This window comes from Rhinolophus sinicus, linkage group LG01, assembly GCF_036562045.2.
Source record: "Rhinolophus sinicus isolate RSC01 linkage group LG01, ASM3656204v1, whole genome shotgun sequence".
Classification (NCBI taxonomy): Eukaryota; Metazoa; Chordata; class Mammalia; order Chiroptera; family Rhinolophidae; genus Rhinolophus; species Rhinolophus sinicus.
This window is the reverse complement of record NC_133751.1, coordinates 184,059,422-184,075,374: the sequence shown is the minus strand read 5'-3', so window position 1 is coordinate 184,075,374 and position 15,953 is coordinate 184,059,422. Positions and strand designations below refer to the sequence as shown.

The following is a 15,953-nucleotide window of genomic DNA, read 5'->3' as shown; positions in this document are numbered from 1 at the left end:
CTTCCATAGTGTGTATGGGATGGTGCCATTTTTGTTTCAAAAAGAAATTCAATAGTATGTATTTTGATGCTTGTCAATATTTGTATATTTGTATAGGATTTTGAATCCCCAAGAAAGCCAATATGATTGGGAATCCCCAAGAATGTACCTCTAGCAGAAACTACTAGAATTAATAGGCTTTTAGTGAATGGTGTTGAACAGCCCCAAGCTATTAAAATGATCTCAGATGGAATAGAAAAGAGTGTGTCACTCAGAAGATGTGTGACGAAGATGTTATGGGTAACCCTGCTTTTCTACCCAAAATACCCTCCCTTTAAACACATATTTAATGTATACAGAATAATTGCTTCTTTCCCTATATACTCTCATTGCATTCTGTAGAAAGAATTGTGTTATGTCAAAAATGATTGCATATTTGCTGTTTATTAGATGTGAAGTCTCTGTGACCAGGGAGTTCTCTGCTTTCTTTAAAAAACTTTTTTTATTTGCAACAACTCAAGATGGTTAGATACTTTAAAGAGTTTCTGAATAAAGGAAGGAAACTAAATGAAATTGTATAAAATGGAACATGCCTTAAAATAGCCTAGTGTATTCTATGTTCTTTCAGATATGACATAATACACACACACACCTGCGCTTAGAACCCCTCGTGTCTGGCCTGGATAAGATGAGCTGGGGGATTTTCCGCTGTCATCCTTGAGTTTCTTTGCATTCTCACTTCTAGATAGTCAAGAAAGTGGGAAATGGGATTTGCGTTCCTGCTGTTGGCTAATTGGCTGTCTATCAACTGAGTAGTTGGAAAAGAGCATGGAGAAAAAAACCATTGTGCTCCTTTATTGATATTTTTTGGATATCAAATTTAATATCTGATTTAAGATTTTCTAAAAATATTCTCCTCGATGTCATGCCTGATCATTAAAAACTATTATAACTTCTCAAAAAACTCTACTTCCTAACAGGCTCTCCATTCAGCACAATAGCAGTAAAGTACCAATATATGTAAGTCCAACTGGACCAGTGGCAAGAGCAGCTGCAGAGGCCTCCAAACGAATATCTCAAAGGATAGCTCAGGCTCAACAAACCAATGACAGCAGCCCACATCATCAGGTGAGTCCAAAAGGGAAAGAAACCGTTATTAAGGCACAACTCATCTGGACCATTTTGCAATGATGCAGTGAGATTTGGTGAATCATTCCTTATTTGGGGGAATATTTTCAAGATGTTAATGTGATCAAGGGGAAATCTAGGAACATAATTTTTAAAATAACTTTTTATCTCCAATCATAAAGTGCTACATATTATGGAAAAGTCAGAAAAGAGCAAAGAACAAAATTAAAATTACAATCAATCCATGATATAACCACTGTTAATATTTTGGTATATTTTCTTCCCTGCTAACATTTTTTAAGATAGTGTATGTCATACTGAAAAATGTATTGATTATGTAGTCCTTTATCAATGTAAGTTATATTGTGAGCATTTTTCATTGCTATTACAGTTCCTCAAAAACATTTAAATGGTTGTATAGTTTTTATTTAAATGGACTTAACGTTATTGAACTTCTCTGTTGGATATTTGGGTTATTTCTAATTTTTTCTATAATTTAAAATTTTATTGTTGAAATCCTTGTACATTATTCTATGTACATGGTTCCACAATTATTTCATCAGAACGTTTCTTAAAGGGGAATCACTAAATGAGGGTGGCAACATTTTTAAAACTGTTCATACTTATTATACATTTGCTGTTTAAAAAGGATATACTAAATCACACTCCCAGGGAATTCAAGTTACTTATCTCCCTTGATCCTTGATAATATTAACTATTACCATAGTCTAAATTTTGTTAATTTTATGAGCAGAATATCTTATATTTGCCTTAATTTCCATTTCTCTGATGGAGTGAAATGAAACTTCTTTTACCCCACGTAGTTTAGAAGGCAAACTTAGAAGAAAAGTACATTGTCTTTTCTCTTCTGTCCGTGTTCTCTGCCCATTTTTACGGATTCATCAGTTTGATTTATTAATGTATTATATTTAAACTTAAATTTTAAGTGTAACTTTTGGAAGCCTGTCTTCATAGCTATTTTCTTTCAGTCTTATTTATAATGTGACTTGCTATGTAGACATTTTCAATTCTTATAAAAACATTGTCAATCTTCTTTCTGACTACGTGCATAGTTTTATGCTTGGAAAACTTTCTCCAAGTTAATTTCTTTGAGAAATTAAATGATTCTTTAACTTCATTTATTTTAACATGGTTTGATTATCTTTATCTTTGACATTTAATGTTTAAATCTACAAACAAAACAAAACAAACCTTTTGTTTTGATGCATGATAGAAGGTCAAAGTACTCCCCCAATCCTACTTTTAACTTAAAATAGCCAATTTTATCTAACCTTAAGTAAATCTTTTCTCTTTGTTGTGGTTCCTTTAACACATACTAAAATGTTTACGATTTTAGAATGTCTTTTACTGCCATCTATTCAGCTCAATTGCTTTTAATTTTATTTTTACATATGAATGTTATTTGAATTAGTCCAGCTTTATGATATTCATTAATATACTAGAGAACAAGTTTTCTCTTATTTCTTTTCTATTCAAACTTCATTTCTTTCCAATCTTTCACACCATTAATTTAGCTCATATGGGATTATTTACAAAGTAACCCAATGTTGATAGTTTCTTTTTTGTTTTTTGTTTTTCTATTGAGATATAATTGATATATAGAATTATGTTAATTTTCAGGTATACAACATAATGATTCAATATTTGTATGTATTACAAAATGCTTACCATTTTAAGTGTAACATCCATCATCCACAGTTACAATTTTTTTCTTGTAATGAGAACTTTTAAGATACACTGTTAGCAACTTTCAAATATACAGTACAATATCACTAACTATAGTCACACTGTACATTAAATCTATAAAACATATTTATTTTCTAACTGGAAATTTGTATCTTTTGACCCCTTCACCAATTTCACCTATCCCCATCCCCACGTCTCTAACCACCAATCTGTTCACTGAATCTATGAGCTCTGTGTTTTTTGTTTTGTTTTGTTTTCATTCCACATATAAATGCAAACATACAGTATTCATCTTTCTCTGTCTGACTAATTTCACTTAGTATAATGCCCTCAAGGTCCACCCATGTTGTCGCAAATAGCAATATTTCTTTCTTTTCTATAGCTAAATAATATTCCTGTGTGTGTGTGTGTGTGTGTGTGTACTCATATATATATTTTCTTTATCCATATATCCATTGATGAACATTTAGGTTGCTACCATATCTTGGCTATTGTAATAATGCTGTGATGAACATAGGGGTGAATATATTTTTTCAAGTTAGGATTTTTGTTCTTTCAGATAAATATCCAGAAGTAGAATTGCTAGATCATGTGGTAGCTCGATTTTAAATGTTTTGAGGAAATTCATACTGTTTTCCACAGTGGCTGCACCAATTTGCATTCCCACCAACAGTGCACATGGATTCCCTTTTCTCCACATCCTCACCAATACTTACAATTTCTTGTCTTTTTGATAATAGCCATTCTAACAAGTATGTGGTGATATCTCATTATGGTTTTTGCTTTGCATTTCCCTGATGATTAGTGATATTGATCACCATTTCATATACCTGCTGGCCATGTGTACGTCTTTTTTGGAAAAATATCTATTCAAATCATCTGCTCATTTTTTAAATCAGGTTACTTAGGTTTCTTTGCTATTGAGTTGTAGGATATACAGTATAAATTGTAATTTTGTTTTTCCCTCAGTAACCTCGCAAACCTTTGTGCTGGTTCAAACTGCTCTTCGGTCTCAGTGGCTCCCGAGGCATCTAGAGCCTGCTTGGTCTTGTGAGATTCCAGGATAAACTTACTTCTGATCCTTTGACCTGTTTCTGGCTGAGGGCACCCTGGATAGCTTATGTTTGTTGTTGTAATTGTGAATAAAGGTCACATCGATTGTATCTTTTCCTAATTATGGATGATGACAGGTTAAAAAGTTACAGAGTTTTGGTTAGTTATCTCAAAAAGAGAACCTTTCTGAACTCTCTTAATATTTCAAATATTGATTTAGTGAATCTCTTACTTCTAGATAGACAGTTAAGCAGTCTGGAAAAAAAGATATTTTGGTCTCTCTTTTTTCTTTTTTACAGTATTTAAACCTTTCATTTCTGTTTCATGTCTTCATTCCCTAAAGACTCTAGGTTTTTCAGAACAATATTGAATAATGCAAGAGATGACAGGGCAGCTTATTTTATCTTAAATTAGATTTAATCGGATCATTTCTCTAGTGTTTCTCCATTAAATCTTACGCTGTTAGTTGTTGGTTTGAGATTCTTTTTAAGGTGGAAGGAGTCATTTTCCAATTTTTTTACTTATTTATTTATATATTTTTTTGGTATGCAATCAGAAGTGATTTTGAATTTATTTACCTTAAATCCCTTTTTAGCATCACTTGAAATTATCCCATGTTTTCCCTTATGGGAAGTAGTGCATTAGTAGAGTCCCTGATAGTAAGCATTCCTGGCATTGCTAGAATGTTATTTTTGTTTGTAGTGGATTATTCTTTAAATACACTTAAAATTTGATTTGCTCATTTTTTATTTAGAACTGTAACACACAAGTCAGAATAGTCTCACTCTTGCTCTCTCAGTACTGTCTTTATCAGCTTTGAGCATCTGAGTTTCGATGGTTATATTAAGCAACCAGTCATTTTTCATCTTTTTTTGTCTTTGAAACAATTTATCTAACTTAAGAACTATTTATTTCTTTAACAATTGCCATAATTCAAGAGTAAAAACCTAGGACACTGGAACCTTTATAATATTTAGATACAGTTATCTATTTCTTCCAGCTTAATAGTTTCTTCATGCTTTCTTCAGTTAACTCTGATAATTTAAAAGATTTTCAAATTAGGTAAGAAAGTTATTTTAAACGTATCATTTTATTCATTTTTCAAATCTTCAAATTTCTATTTAATCCAACTCAAATCTGCTCAACTTTTACTCCAAAATAATAAATTAAAATTTGTATCAGAAGAATCAAATCAAATATCTATTAAGAAAACCTATACTATTCTCAAAATACCTAACTACCTGTCAGTCTTTGGCCTATTCAGTAATCATTGCATAGATTTTCCTGAAGCGTAGAGCAATCAGGTTACTCTGATGTTTGCAAGGATGAAGTACATCGTAAGTTTTCTATCCAGCCAAGAATTATGAATTAATGGCAACAGTGGTAAACACAACTAATTACAGTAAAATTTGCATTGCTCATTTGTGGCATGTTTTAGAAGTCTCAATAGCGACATCCTTAAGGAGACACAAAAGCTATCTTCATTTACATGTAGCTGAGTAACGAATTTTCTCTCACCTGTTGCCCCCAAAGAGTGGGCAATTCTAACCCAAACAACACATGCCACCTCTGGTATGCAACCGATGAACTGTATTGTTCACTGCCTTAGTCGACAAAGTTTAACTTTGAGAGGACTGTGCCTAAGTCTACATCCGAAAGGTAAGTTGCACTCAACTTCGATATCTTTAAATTACTCCAGTGTCCATAGGTACGAAGTGTCTGCCCAAAACTTCTGAATGTAACTTACTTACAGGTGAAAACTTTCTTCTGTCCACAGGGCCTTAACTTGGCAGCTCAGTAGCCTAAGATTCGATGTCATTGAAAAGTAGGGAGAAGAAAAAATGGGGGGGGATTAGTTTATCCATACATGAGGAAAATGTTCAGGAAACTTAGAAGGAAGAGACAAGGGTGGGGGGTGAATGAAAAATAAGAAGAAACTTAAAAATCCCAATGAAATTTTTTCATCAGAGGAGTTAGCAATGCTTCTTTTTTTTTTTTTTTAAGTGTACATTCTGCAAATACTTCATCATGTTTTCAATCAGTTGTTTCTTTGTCCTCTTACATGTTCCTCCACTTGTAGGCCTTCCCTCAGTGATTGTAATCAGTACTGTCAGATCCTAAGAAAGGTCTTCAAAACAGCATGATCTGTAAGGCTTTTCAATCATCAAAGAGAAATTATAGTTCTCATATTGCAGTTGTTCTGGGTAGAAGTGTGAGTAGAGAGTAAGTTTTGAGACCACCCTGTGCAGCTGCCTCTGGGGGATATTTTTTCAGGTCTGTGTATGCTCCCATCATCAGCTCGTGTCAGGGGGCCACTCAGACACCTCTCGTTGCATACCTAACATCACCTCTTACTGGAGCACTCTGCAGAGAGCTGGAATTACATGTGTGAGGACAGATACAAAGCTACTCTATTCCCTGCTTCGAATAGAAGAAGAAGAAAAGCCATTTTCACAACACAGAATTTTTTTTTTTCACTTTAACACTTATTTGTTCTGGGGGAAAAATATTTCAAAGAGGTTTTGCTTTTTGGTTTTCCTCCTTTATTTCACTTTCCTTCTCACTTCTTTTCATTGTTAAAGTTGCTACAGCCTATCGTACGTATATAGTACATTTTTTTCTTTGATTTTTATCCCCCCCAAAAGCATTTTTAATTATACAACTAAGATCTGAATCTGTTTGCCTTATAAAAAATTATAATATTACAAATAAAGGTAAAGTCCTTTTCAGCCATAATTTCCAACCCAGGTCCGGTCCCTAGTTCCCCAGAGGTAATCTGTTTGGGGTAGGCCTTTGCAGGCCTTATTTTATGCATTTTCAAATGTGCATACATGTGTGCACATGTGTACATGTATGTATCTAAAGAGGGCAAATAGCTAGTATCTATTAAACTTAAAACATGAGAACCTTGCACATATATAGGCAAGAAGGCAGGTACAGCTTAGGTCACGGCAGCACTCCCTATAATTTTGAAAAAATTGGAAACAGTCTAATGTCCTTCAATTTCAAATGACTAAACAAACTATGGTATATAGTCTATGGATAAACTGTGGCAGGTCCATATGTGCTGAGCTGATATGTTTCTCAATTGCAGAACAATATGTGCCATATAATAACATTGATGTTAGTAATATGAAGTTCCCTGATTGATTCAAAGGCTATGCTAGGCATCTGGAAGCTGTTTGACTATTTGAATGAAAAGGCAGACAGACACAGGTGACTCAGAGGCTCCACAGAGAGTGTGCACCAGCCAGAGAATGTGACTTCAAGTCTGTAGCTCAGCTTCGTCTTCCTGCCCTTTCCACTTCCTCTTTCAGGCTCTTATGGGAGAAGTTTCCCAAGGTGGCCAGCCCCTCTTCTGATCCTTTTCAAGGAGGGGGGAAGGCCATAGACTATAGCCACAGCTGCTTATAAATGCAGAAAAATGAAATCCAATCTCCTATCCAGGCGTGTGGGAGCCAAAGGCTGGTACATGGTGCCCCAGGAGCCTGAGCCAGGCTGGGTCAGGTCAGGACTTGCTGTTGGGCTGCAGTTCGGGGAGCAGAGTGTGATGTGAGAGACAGGAAAATCCTAAATGAGAGGTGGACTGACCATTGTTAATTCAGAGAGACTTGGTGAATTACAAGAGAAGGGACGGCTCTAGGGAATCAATGGAAAAACAGGAAAGTTTAAAGCAGGAGGTAGAAGTAAAAGATTTCTTGAGCTAAGAGAAACAAAGTGACCCCACTGCTTTTGTAGATGGCTTTGGGGAAGAAGATGCTCCAGGCAGCAACCTAACGCGGGCAAAAGACTATTGTAACTTATTTTTTAAACCAAGAACCTTTGTTATGTTTAAATGTCTTTCATGACAGCTATTATATAAAAATGAGAGTATGTGATGTACTTTGGGCACACGAACATCTCTGCATCATTGCATAGGGACATAAACCCCAATATCAGTCACATTTCGAAATAGACTGTGTATTTTTTAAAATAGCATTATCATGTTCTGATGATGAATTTGTAGGAAAGTGGGTTGAAGTCAAACCAAAAACTGAAAACTTACCGTCTCTGTTTCTTCCTTCTCTAGACCATAGTCAGCATTAGGAATGAACTGTCGAGAACGCATGACTCCATTAAGACTCTCCACAGGGAAAGAAGGTAGGAACCATGTGTGTGCACAAATACTGATGGCAGAGACAAATGAATATCATGTCCCTTTGCTTTTGTAGAAAATTTTTCTACAAAGATTTTACCATGCTTTTTTTTTTTTTTTTGGAAGGCATTCCTTAAACAGAGAACTCTTATGACTCCAGTATGAAGGTAGAGGGGGGCCTGTGAGTATTGGAGCGTAACAAAAATTATCTGGCTAATTATATTAAGTTTTGAATTTTGATTGCCTAATTTTATTCCTTGAAAATTGGTTAAGCATTTTCAGTGAATTATTGATTCTGTATGTGTCTTATGTGTATGTTTTGCCAACTTCTAAAGAAATCAGCACATTTTCTCCAACAACATCTAACTTTCTACCAGGTTTATTAGGTTTGTTGGAAACTGTCTACCATCTTTTTATTGTGTGTCAAGGAACTAATTATTCCAAGAGTTCCTGTCTCCTGTTGTCATTTTTTTTTAGAAGACAGATTTCTTGGATCCTCAATAAGAAGTTCCCTCTGAGGGAAGACCTTTGTTTTCAGGCACAATTCTCAGTATTTAGTAGATGCGCTCTCTTTCTATCTGTATATATAATGAGATGTGCTTCATAATATAAATGTATGAAAGATAAGGAACATTTTTTAAATTCTGTGATAACTCATGAAAAGAAGCTTACTAACACTTTTAAAGTAGTTTAATAATTTAAATGTTAAAAGCAACTTTCATCTTTTTCATGGTATAAGAAAAATAAATTAGATAAAATTAAATAGTATAGCAATAAAAAGGCAATTTTGAAACCTAAAATGTAGAAATAAAAAGGCAATTTTGAAACCTAAAATGTAGAAATAAAAAGGAAATTTTGAAATGTAATTCTGTAAAGCAATTCTTAAAATAATTATCTCAAGCTAATTATTTTAAACAAAGATATTCCCTTTTATATAATTCATACCCACTACACACATCGTTGGTCTCCTGTAAGGTATTTATCAACACAAAGTATACCAAAGTGTGAGGTTGATTAATATATAAAATCTATGTGAAGGCTTTATCCCTTGTACCAGTCTGCATCATTATTTTTATCAAAGATTTGGATAAATTAGTAGAGGGCATGCTTTTCTATTGTGTGTGGCATGATGTCAAAAGGCATAGATGATAAGCTGAATGACGATCTCAGATCGCTACGATGTGAGAACACGATAGTGTGCAACAGAGGGGCTTTTAATAGACTACATTTTAAGGAATTAAATGCAAGGCCTACAATTATAGGCCCAGGTTCAGGACAAATAGTATGGAAAAGGGCTGAGATATATAGTGAACTGTAAGTTCAATGACAGCCAACACTATGTCACTGATTATTTAGAAAGCAACCTTGTATCAGACTACATTAAAAGAAAGAGTATCATTCAATCATTAGTTACCTCTTTATTACTCAGCACTCTGCTAGGGGTTAATCAAAGAAAGGAATGTTTCACTGTTCTGCGAATGAATGATTAACCTGCCTTAAGGGTATTTGTGTTCTATCTGAGGGACCACTGAATGGGCTCCTTAACTCCAGAAAGCAGAACTACAAATAAAGATAAAAAAGTTTACAAACACTGAACAATTTGATAACAGTGGATATTTTTCTGGAAAGTATTGGGCTCTTAGTTGCTGGAAATACTAACAGGGAGAAAGGAAGAAAAGGAAGGAAGGAAGGAAGGAAGGAAGGAAGGAAGGAAGGAAGGAAGGAAGGAAGGAAGGAAGGAAGGAAGGAAAAGAAAAAGAAAGTAAGGAAAGAATTATACTTCTGATAGGAGTTTTAGGGATTTGCCTGCTTTCACTTGGATTGTGCAAGGATTGGGGTACATGTCTTCTAGTTGTCCAAGAATGGTGGATGGAGGAAGGAGAGGGGTGGAGGTGGACAACATGGGAGAAAGAAACTGGTATTACTAGTGGCCATAACAAGCACAACACTCTTAAGTACAGAAAATACTGTCTAGAGAAGCCTTGTGAGACTGTCTCTTTGCTGTCTGCTCTATCAAATCCCTAGGCTGATTCCTTTCTGGAAAACCCAGTGTAAGGATGTGCCTGAATCTTCAATTATGATCAAGGATTTTAGAGTCAGACTCCTGTTTCTCCTGAGCGTGACTGTCTGGAAGTTTGAGGGCTATCCTTTAGAGATGCCTGCTTCAGATGGGAGCCCAAACTAAATTCTAAGACCTCTCCAAGATCTACAGCAATGAGGAATTTCAAAGGCTCTACCACTGAGAATGTTGTTGCATTTCCCCCCAGAAAGCCCATTTCTACAAATTCCACAATATGCCAACAGCACTGATCTAAGAATACAATTGTATTTTTGTAAGCCAATTTTAATCATATACACATTTTGTAACAGCAACTATATTAGGCCTGGGTCTGGAGCTATGGCAACAAGCAATATAGAAAAAGTTGCCAGAATAAAGAGATAATAAACAATTATTAAACAATAGATTGAGTAATACATAAGTAAAATAATAAGCAAAACAGATAATATGGCATATAATGTGAATGTCCAGAAGTGTAAATGCTGGAAACTAAGTCAAAATCTAAGATCTCTTCCCACTCTGTAGAAATTAGACATGGCAAAAAGCCATGGAGACAGTAGGGAAGGGGATTGGGAGGTGCTGGAGGTGAGGTTGGGGGCTCCTGGTTTGCAATTTTAAGTAGGGCAGTCAGAGATGACCTTACTAACAAATATGACAGTGAGCAAAGACTTAACGGGGTAAGGTAAGCAAGAAACTGAGGATACGTGGGTTCCAGGCAGAGGAGCCATAGGAGCAGACTCTGAAGGGAGAACATGCCTGGTGTGTTCAAAGGGTTGTCAAGAGCTCTGTGTGGCTGAAGGGCAGTGAGAGAGCAGAAAGCAGGGAGGAGGTCAAAGAGGAAAAGAGGGTCTTGGCCATCCTGTCGGGCCTCGTCTGCCTCTGTAAGGACTTTTACATATTCTAACCAAGGAGGGGAACCATTGGAGGGTTTTGAGCAGAGGAGTGACATGATCTGCCTTGAGAATTACCCTAACTACTTGGTTCATTCTTAAACAATAAACAAGTAGACTGAGGGAGAGAAGCCAAACAGACACACAGCTCATGACTCGCATCACTGTTTCCGTCCTGTGATCTTGGTGAGATGTGAGGTGTTTAGCTATGACATGTATACTATCATTCTAAATGGAGTGTTTCCAGACAAAAGCATACTGAATACAAGTCAATATTCAAATGTAAGTATCTGGTGAAGGTGTGCTGTCAAAAGTAATCCATAATACGCTTGATGAGTTTCCTAAAACATCTCTAAAGCCAGTGAAATTCTTAGTGGAATTGTGTATCTAATAGACACAAAGGGCAGCTCTACCTAATGAACAGTTTAAAACAGGATTGATCAACAGTGAGTGCACAGGCTTCTCCAGCATCTTCTCCCGCGGAGAGGACCTGGAGTACGTTTGGCTAAGTCTCTGATGAGTGTGCTGGCTTCTTGTCCTTACCACCCACGCAGACCTGTCCTCTTTCCAGGCTCCTTAAAAAACAACTAAACCGATACAAAGACAAGTTGCAAGCCATCTACGCCTCCCAGGAAGAAAAAAGTTGCAGATTAGAAACAAGGATTCACCAACTCACAGCTAACCAGGACAGTCTCTGGACCAAGCTCCAGCAAATGGGACAGGACCTACAGGTACGAGAAGTGGGAGACTGGCCACCCGGACCACCTGGAAGTCTGACTTCAAATCCTCGGGCCAAGGGAAGGCTGCAGCCTGAAGCGTCACACTTCACCTTGACCAGCCTCTTCCCCTTCCCTATTCTCTCTATCTCCACCACCTCCCACTTTCATCCTCCAAACTAGATTCTCCCGCTTTGTGAAGACAGTACCATTGGGAGAGAACTATACCGTTTAGAAACAATAGAGCTGGGTCAAAGCGGTTCCTTTCAGTATTGATTCTTAAACCTTGTGGTCTCAGCATCGCTTTTACATTCTTAAACATTTTTGAGGGTCCCAAGGAGTTTTTGTGGATTATATCTACTGCTATTTATCATAATCAAAAATTAAGACTAAGAAGTGGTTTAAAAGTAAATGTATTAACTAATTTCAAAATGAAAATAATAAATCTATTATATACGTAACAGTTTTAAACAGTAAGTACATATTTTTGAAACAGAGAAGTGTCATCATTTTACTTTTTTGTTTTGTTTTGTTTTTTTACAAATCTCTTTAATATCCGGCTTACGAAAAGATAGCTAGATTTTCATAACTGCTTCAGCATTCAATCTGTTGCAAGATGTTTTGGTTGAAGTATATGAAGAAATCTGGCCTCACACAGATTTGCAGTTAAAAAAAGAGAGTATTTTAATAGCCTTTTCAGATAACTGGAGATCTTCTTTGCTGCTACACCAAAACATGATAAAAGACTGTTTCTTAAAGGAGAGCTCCAATATTGAATCTGAAACCAAATCTATTTTACACTCTGTTTCATTAAAAGACAATATTCTGCGGTGCTCTTTGCATGAAACTTAGACTCATGCATGACTGTGTACATCATACAATGTCATTTAGAAGTTCACTTAGCTATCCTGAACTTCCTAACACTCACTCATCTCATTATACACAACCAAAAAAAAAGAAACAAAGAAAGAAAATCACACTCATTAATATCACCAGTAATCACATCAGGAAAGTCTTTAAGAATTGGAAACAAGCTCCTGGTGGTAGATGCAAGTTTTCCAAAATTCTAATTTTTGCTTAAAAGCTCAACCTTTAAAATTGGGAACATACATTCTTACATGTTTTCCTTACTGCAACAGTCTCATTTCATTCATTTTTGAGAAGATGTTTGCCAAATACCCTTGTCTGAATAACACAGCCTGTAAGTAATTCTTTCGCACAAGAGGAAACTTTTATATTTCAGTAAACATCAGGAGTGTTTTATGCACATTTCCCATTTCGTCATATATAATATTTAAACGACATGTTTTATTATTGTGGAAATTAAGAATTTTGCTACACCATCAAGACTTTTCATAAGTGGAACTGGCTTTTTTTTTTTTTTTTAACTGCAAGCGCCTGATGGTGAAGAAGAGCATGACGACTAAGACTAAAGTAACACTGGTTAGTGATGCCGCCTGGATTTGTGTCTCGCTGCCTTTAGCTTGACCTAGTCTTGATTTTGCAACCTCCATGAAAATGTCAACACAAACATCAGGCAAATAACGTCTAAGTATCATTGTGAAAACAGTCTCGACCTCATGGACCTCTTACAGGGGCTCAGGGACCTCCTCCAGGAGTACGTGGACCCCACTTGGAGAAATGTGCTTTGTAGGGAGCACACGTCCTAGATTTTAAATCTATGGATTAGCATGAAACCCTTCACAAAATACATGCCTTGATCGATTATTATGAACATGTTTTAAGACTTTTTAATCTATCAGTTCAATATAGGCTAATGTTTTCAGAAATTCCTTATCTTACACACACACACACACACACACACACACACACGCACAATTTCATCTTTCTTTCATTTGGAAATATTTCAGTATATATCTTCAAAAGAAACAGACTCTTTTTTAAAACGTAACACCACCACTTATAATAACCAATCATTTCCTAGTATCATCAAATGTCCAGTACATGTTCATATTTTTTCAAATGTCTCAATTTTTTTCTACAGTAGGTTATTTAAATTATAATCCAAGCAATGTCTATGTCATATAATGGTCTCGTAAGCCTCCTTTAATCTATAGATTTCTCCTCTTTTTTCCCTTGCCATTTGTAAAAGAAATTGAAAGACTGTGCTTTTAACCACATAATATGACATCTTATATCTATTTTAAGAGTTTTGCCTTTGAGGGGAATGCCTTCCTCCCAAACATATTTCTTGTATTTAAATATGATTCCCTATTTCTCTTTAGAATATAAGGTAACCAAACATCAAAGATGGATCTTAGAAACATTTCAAAAAACCACTTTGCTTTGTAGGTGTTTATTATATGACATGGCTTAAAGGAAGGAAAGCCAGCTCTCAAAAAATAACTCCTGTCCCACCTCCCACCAGGCCTGAAATGCCATCAGTAAAGATGTCCCTGGTGTCTTCAAGCATCATAAATAAGCCTCGCCAGTCACTAACACTTTCAAAACTTAGGCTCTGACAGCTTAGATAGGTATGTATGGTACAAGGAAGAGAGGAAAAGCCTGAGGAGTTCTAGCCCAGGAAAAAAAAAAAAGAAGCTCTTTATATTTTTAGAACCTGTGATTTTAGAACCTAATGTTTTCCCAAATTCCTTGTGATTATTCCTTGTAATATTTTAATATCTGAGCTGTTTTAATTTTTGTAGACAGATTTAACAGCATAAAATAAAATTGATAGTAATGTATTTAGAGAGCAGAAAACATCTTACATTAAAATTTCCTATTAGAATATTAAAATTATATACATTTATGAAAAAAGTAAGATATACGTTAATTTCTTAATAAATAAAGCTTTCTTTCTCCAGGCAATGTTGCAGCCACTCCATCCTTTACCTTCCTTCAGTCAAAATATGGTTTCCAAGGGTGACCGTGGAAAAGGTAAACGTTTTCAGAGGGGAGGAGATTCTTCCCAGCTCAAGAATGCCACTGAGGATGGTTCGGAATGGCAATCTCTTCCGAGCCACACGGTGACTGACAGAAATGGAAGTCAAGCAAACACAGAACATGCGCTACCAAATTCAGAATCACCAGAGGCCATTTTACAGCGAAAGTCAACTCAAAGCACCAGGACACAAAGCCAAGCACAAAAGACCTCAAAGGAAATTCTTAGCTCCCCATCCAGTTCCCATGAAGGACTGATGGAGGACACCCCCAAAATTATTCCTGCTGAAATACATAGTCCTGCTCTCGCACCCGTGGAAAGGAAAGAGACACTCAATATCCAGGAGGAAAAGGATGAGCTGGAGGAAGAGGAACTGCAAGAATTATTGTCAAAACTTATGGATGCCTTCACTCTAGAAATGGCATCAGGTAAGAGCTGCGTAATCAATAGAGATATAGTGATGACCAGGGATTCAGGCTGCCTTTTAAAACACTTGATTTAATAACATTAGCCCAATAGCTACAGTTCATCTGGTGAGGAACAGTCAGAGTAGTGAATCTTTTGGACATCAGTAGCATCCCTGAACTTGATTTCTAATACTGCCTAACTGATAGGATTGCTGTGAGCATTAAAGATGATAAATCATATGAGATTTTAGTATAGTACCAGGTATATATTGAGAATTCGATAAATGCTTATGATTTTGTTATTGCAATTATTATCATCAGTAGTGCTAAAACATATATAACTGGGCAGCCTCGTATTACCATTTAAAAATGGGGGCAAGAATGAGTCACTCTTTCTGAAGAATAATTAAGGTTTTTATATTATTAGTGTCATCATTATCATCTTCTTCATAAGCTATGACTCATCGATAAATTCTGAAGCCTCTTTTTTCTAATCCTTTTTTGCGATAGTTATTTCTTGTGTTTTGGAGTGACACTGTCTTATTTGTAGAGTGTTTTATTATCTTAATATAGCGATATCTGTATCTATTTCTTTCTAACAAAGCCTAAGATCTTTTATGTTGGAGTGATCATCTAGAGACTTGTGATAAAACAGAAGATAACATTCTCATGTGCTTCTGCATCAGAGAAGACCTCAAAATGTTTCTGAGTTACTGTATTAGTTTGCTAGAGCTGCCATAACAAAGTGCCACAGACTGGGTGGCTTAAACAAATGAACAAAAAGTTATTTTCTCATTGTCCTATAGGCTAGAGATCGAGGTGTTAGCAGCATTGGTATCTTCTGAGGCCTCTCTTTAGCTTGTAGATGGCTGTCTTCTCCTTGTGTTTTCACACCATTTTCCCTCTGTGCATGGCCCTATTCAAGTTTTCTTTCCTTACAAAGACACTACTCGTATTGGATTAAGAATTAAGAC

The 15,953-nt window shown here is 35.9% G+C and overlaps 1 protein-coding gene across 1 annotated transcript in view; it reads left to right on the top strand.

The window, feature by feature from the left end:
• Window positions 1–15,953, top strand: part of DYTN (dystrotelin) — a 56,671-nt gene that overhangs the window by 29,556 nt on the left and 11,162 nt on the right. The window contains exons 10-11 of the mRNA XM_019727065.2: window positions 11,523–11,682; window positions 14,496–15,000. Coding sequence (XP_019582624.2) covers window positions 11,523–11,682; window positions 14,496–15,000 — 665 coding nt within the window. The remainder of the gene's footprint in view (window positions 1–11,522; window positions 11,683–14,495; window positions 15,001–15,953) is intronic.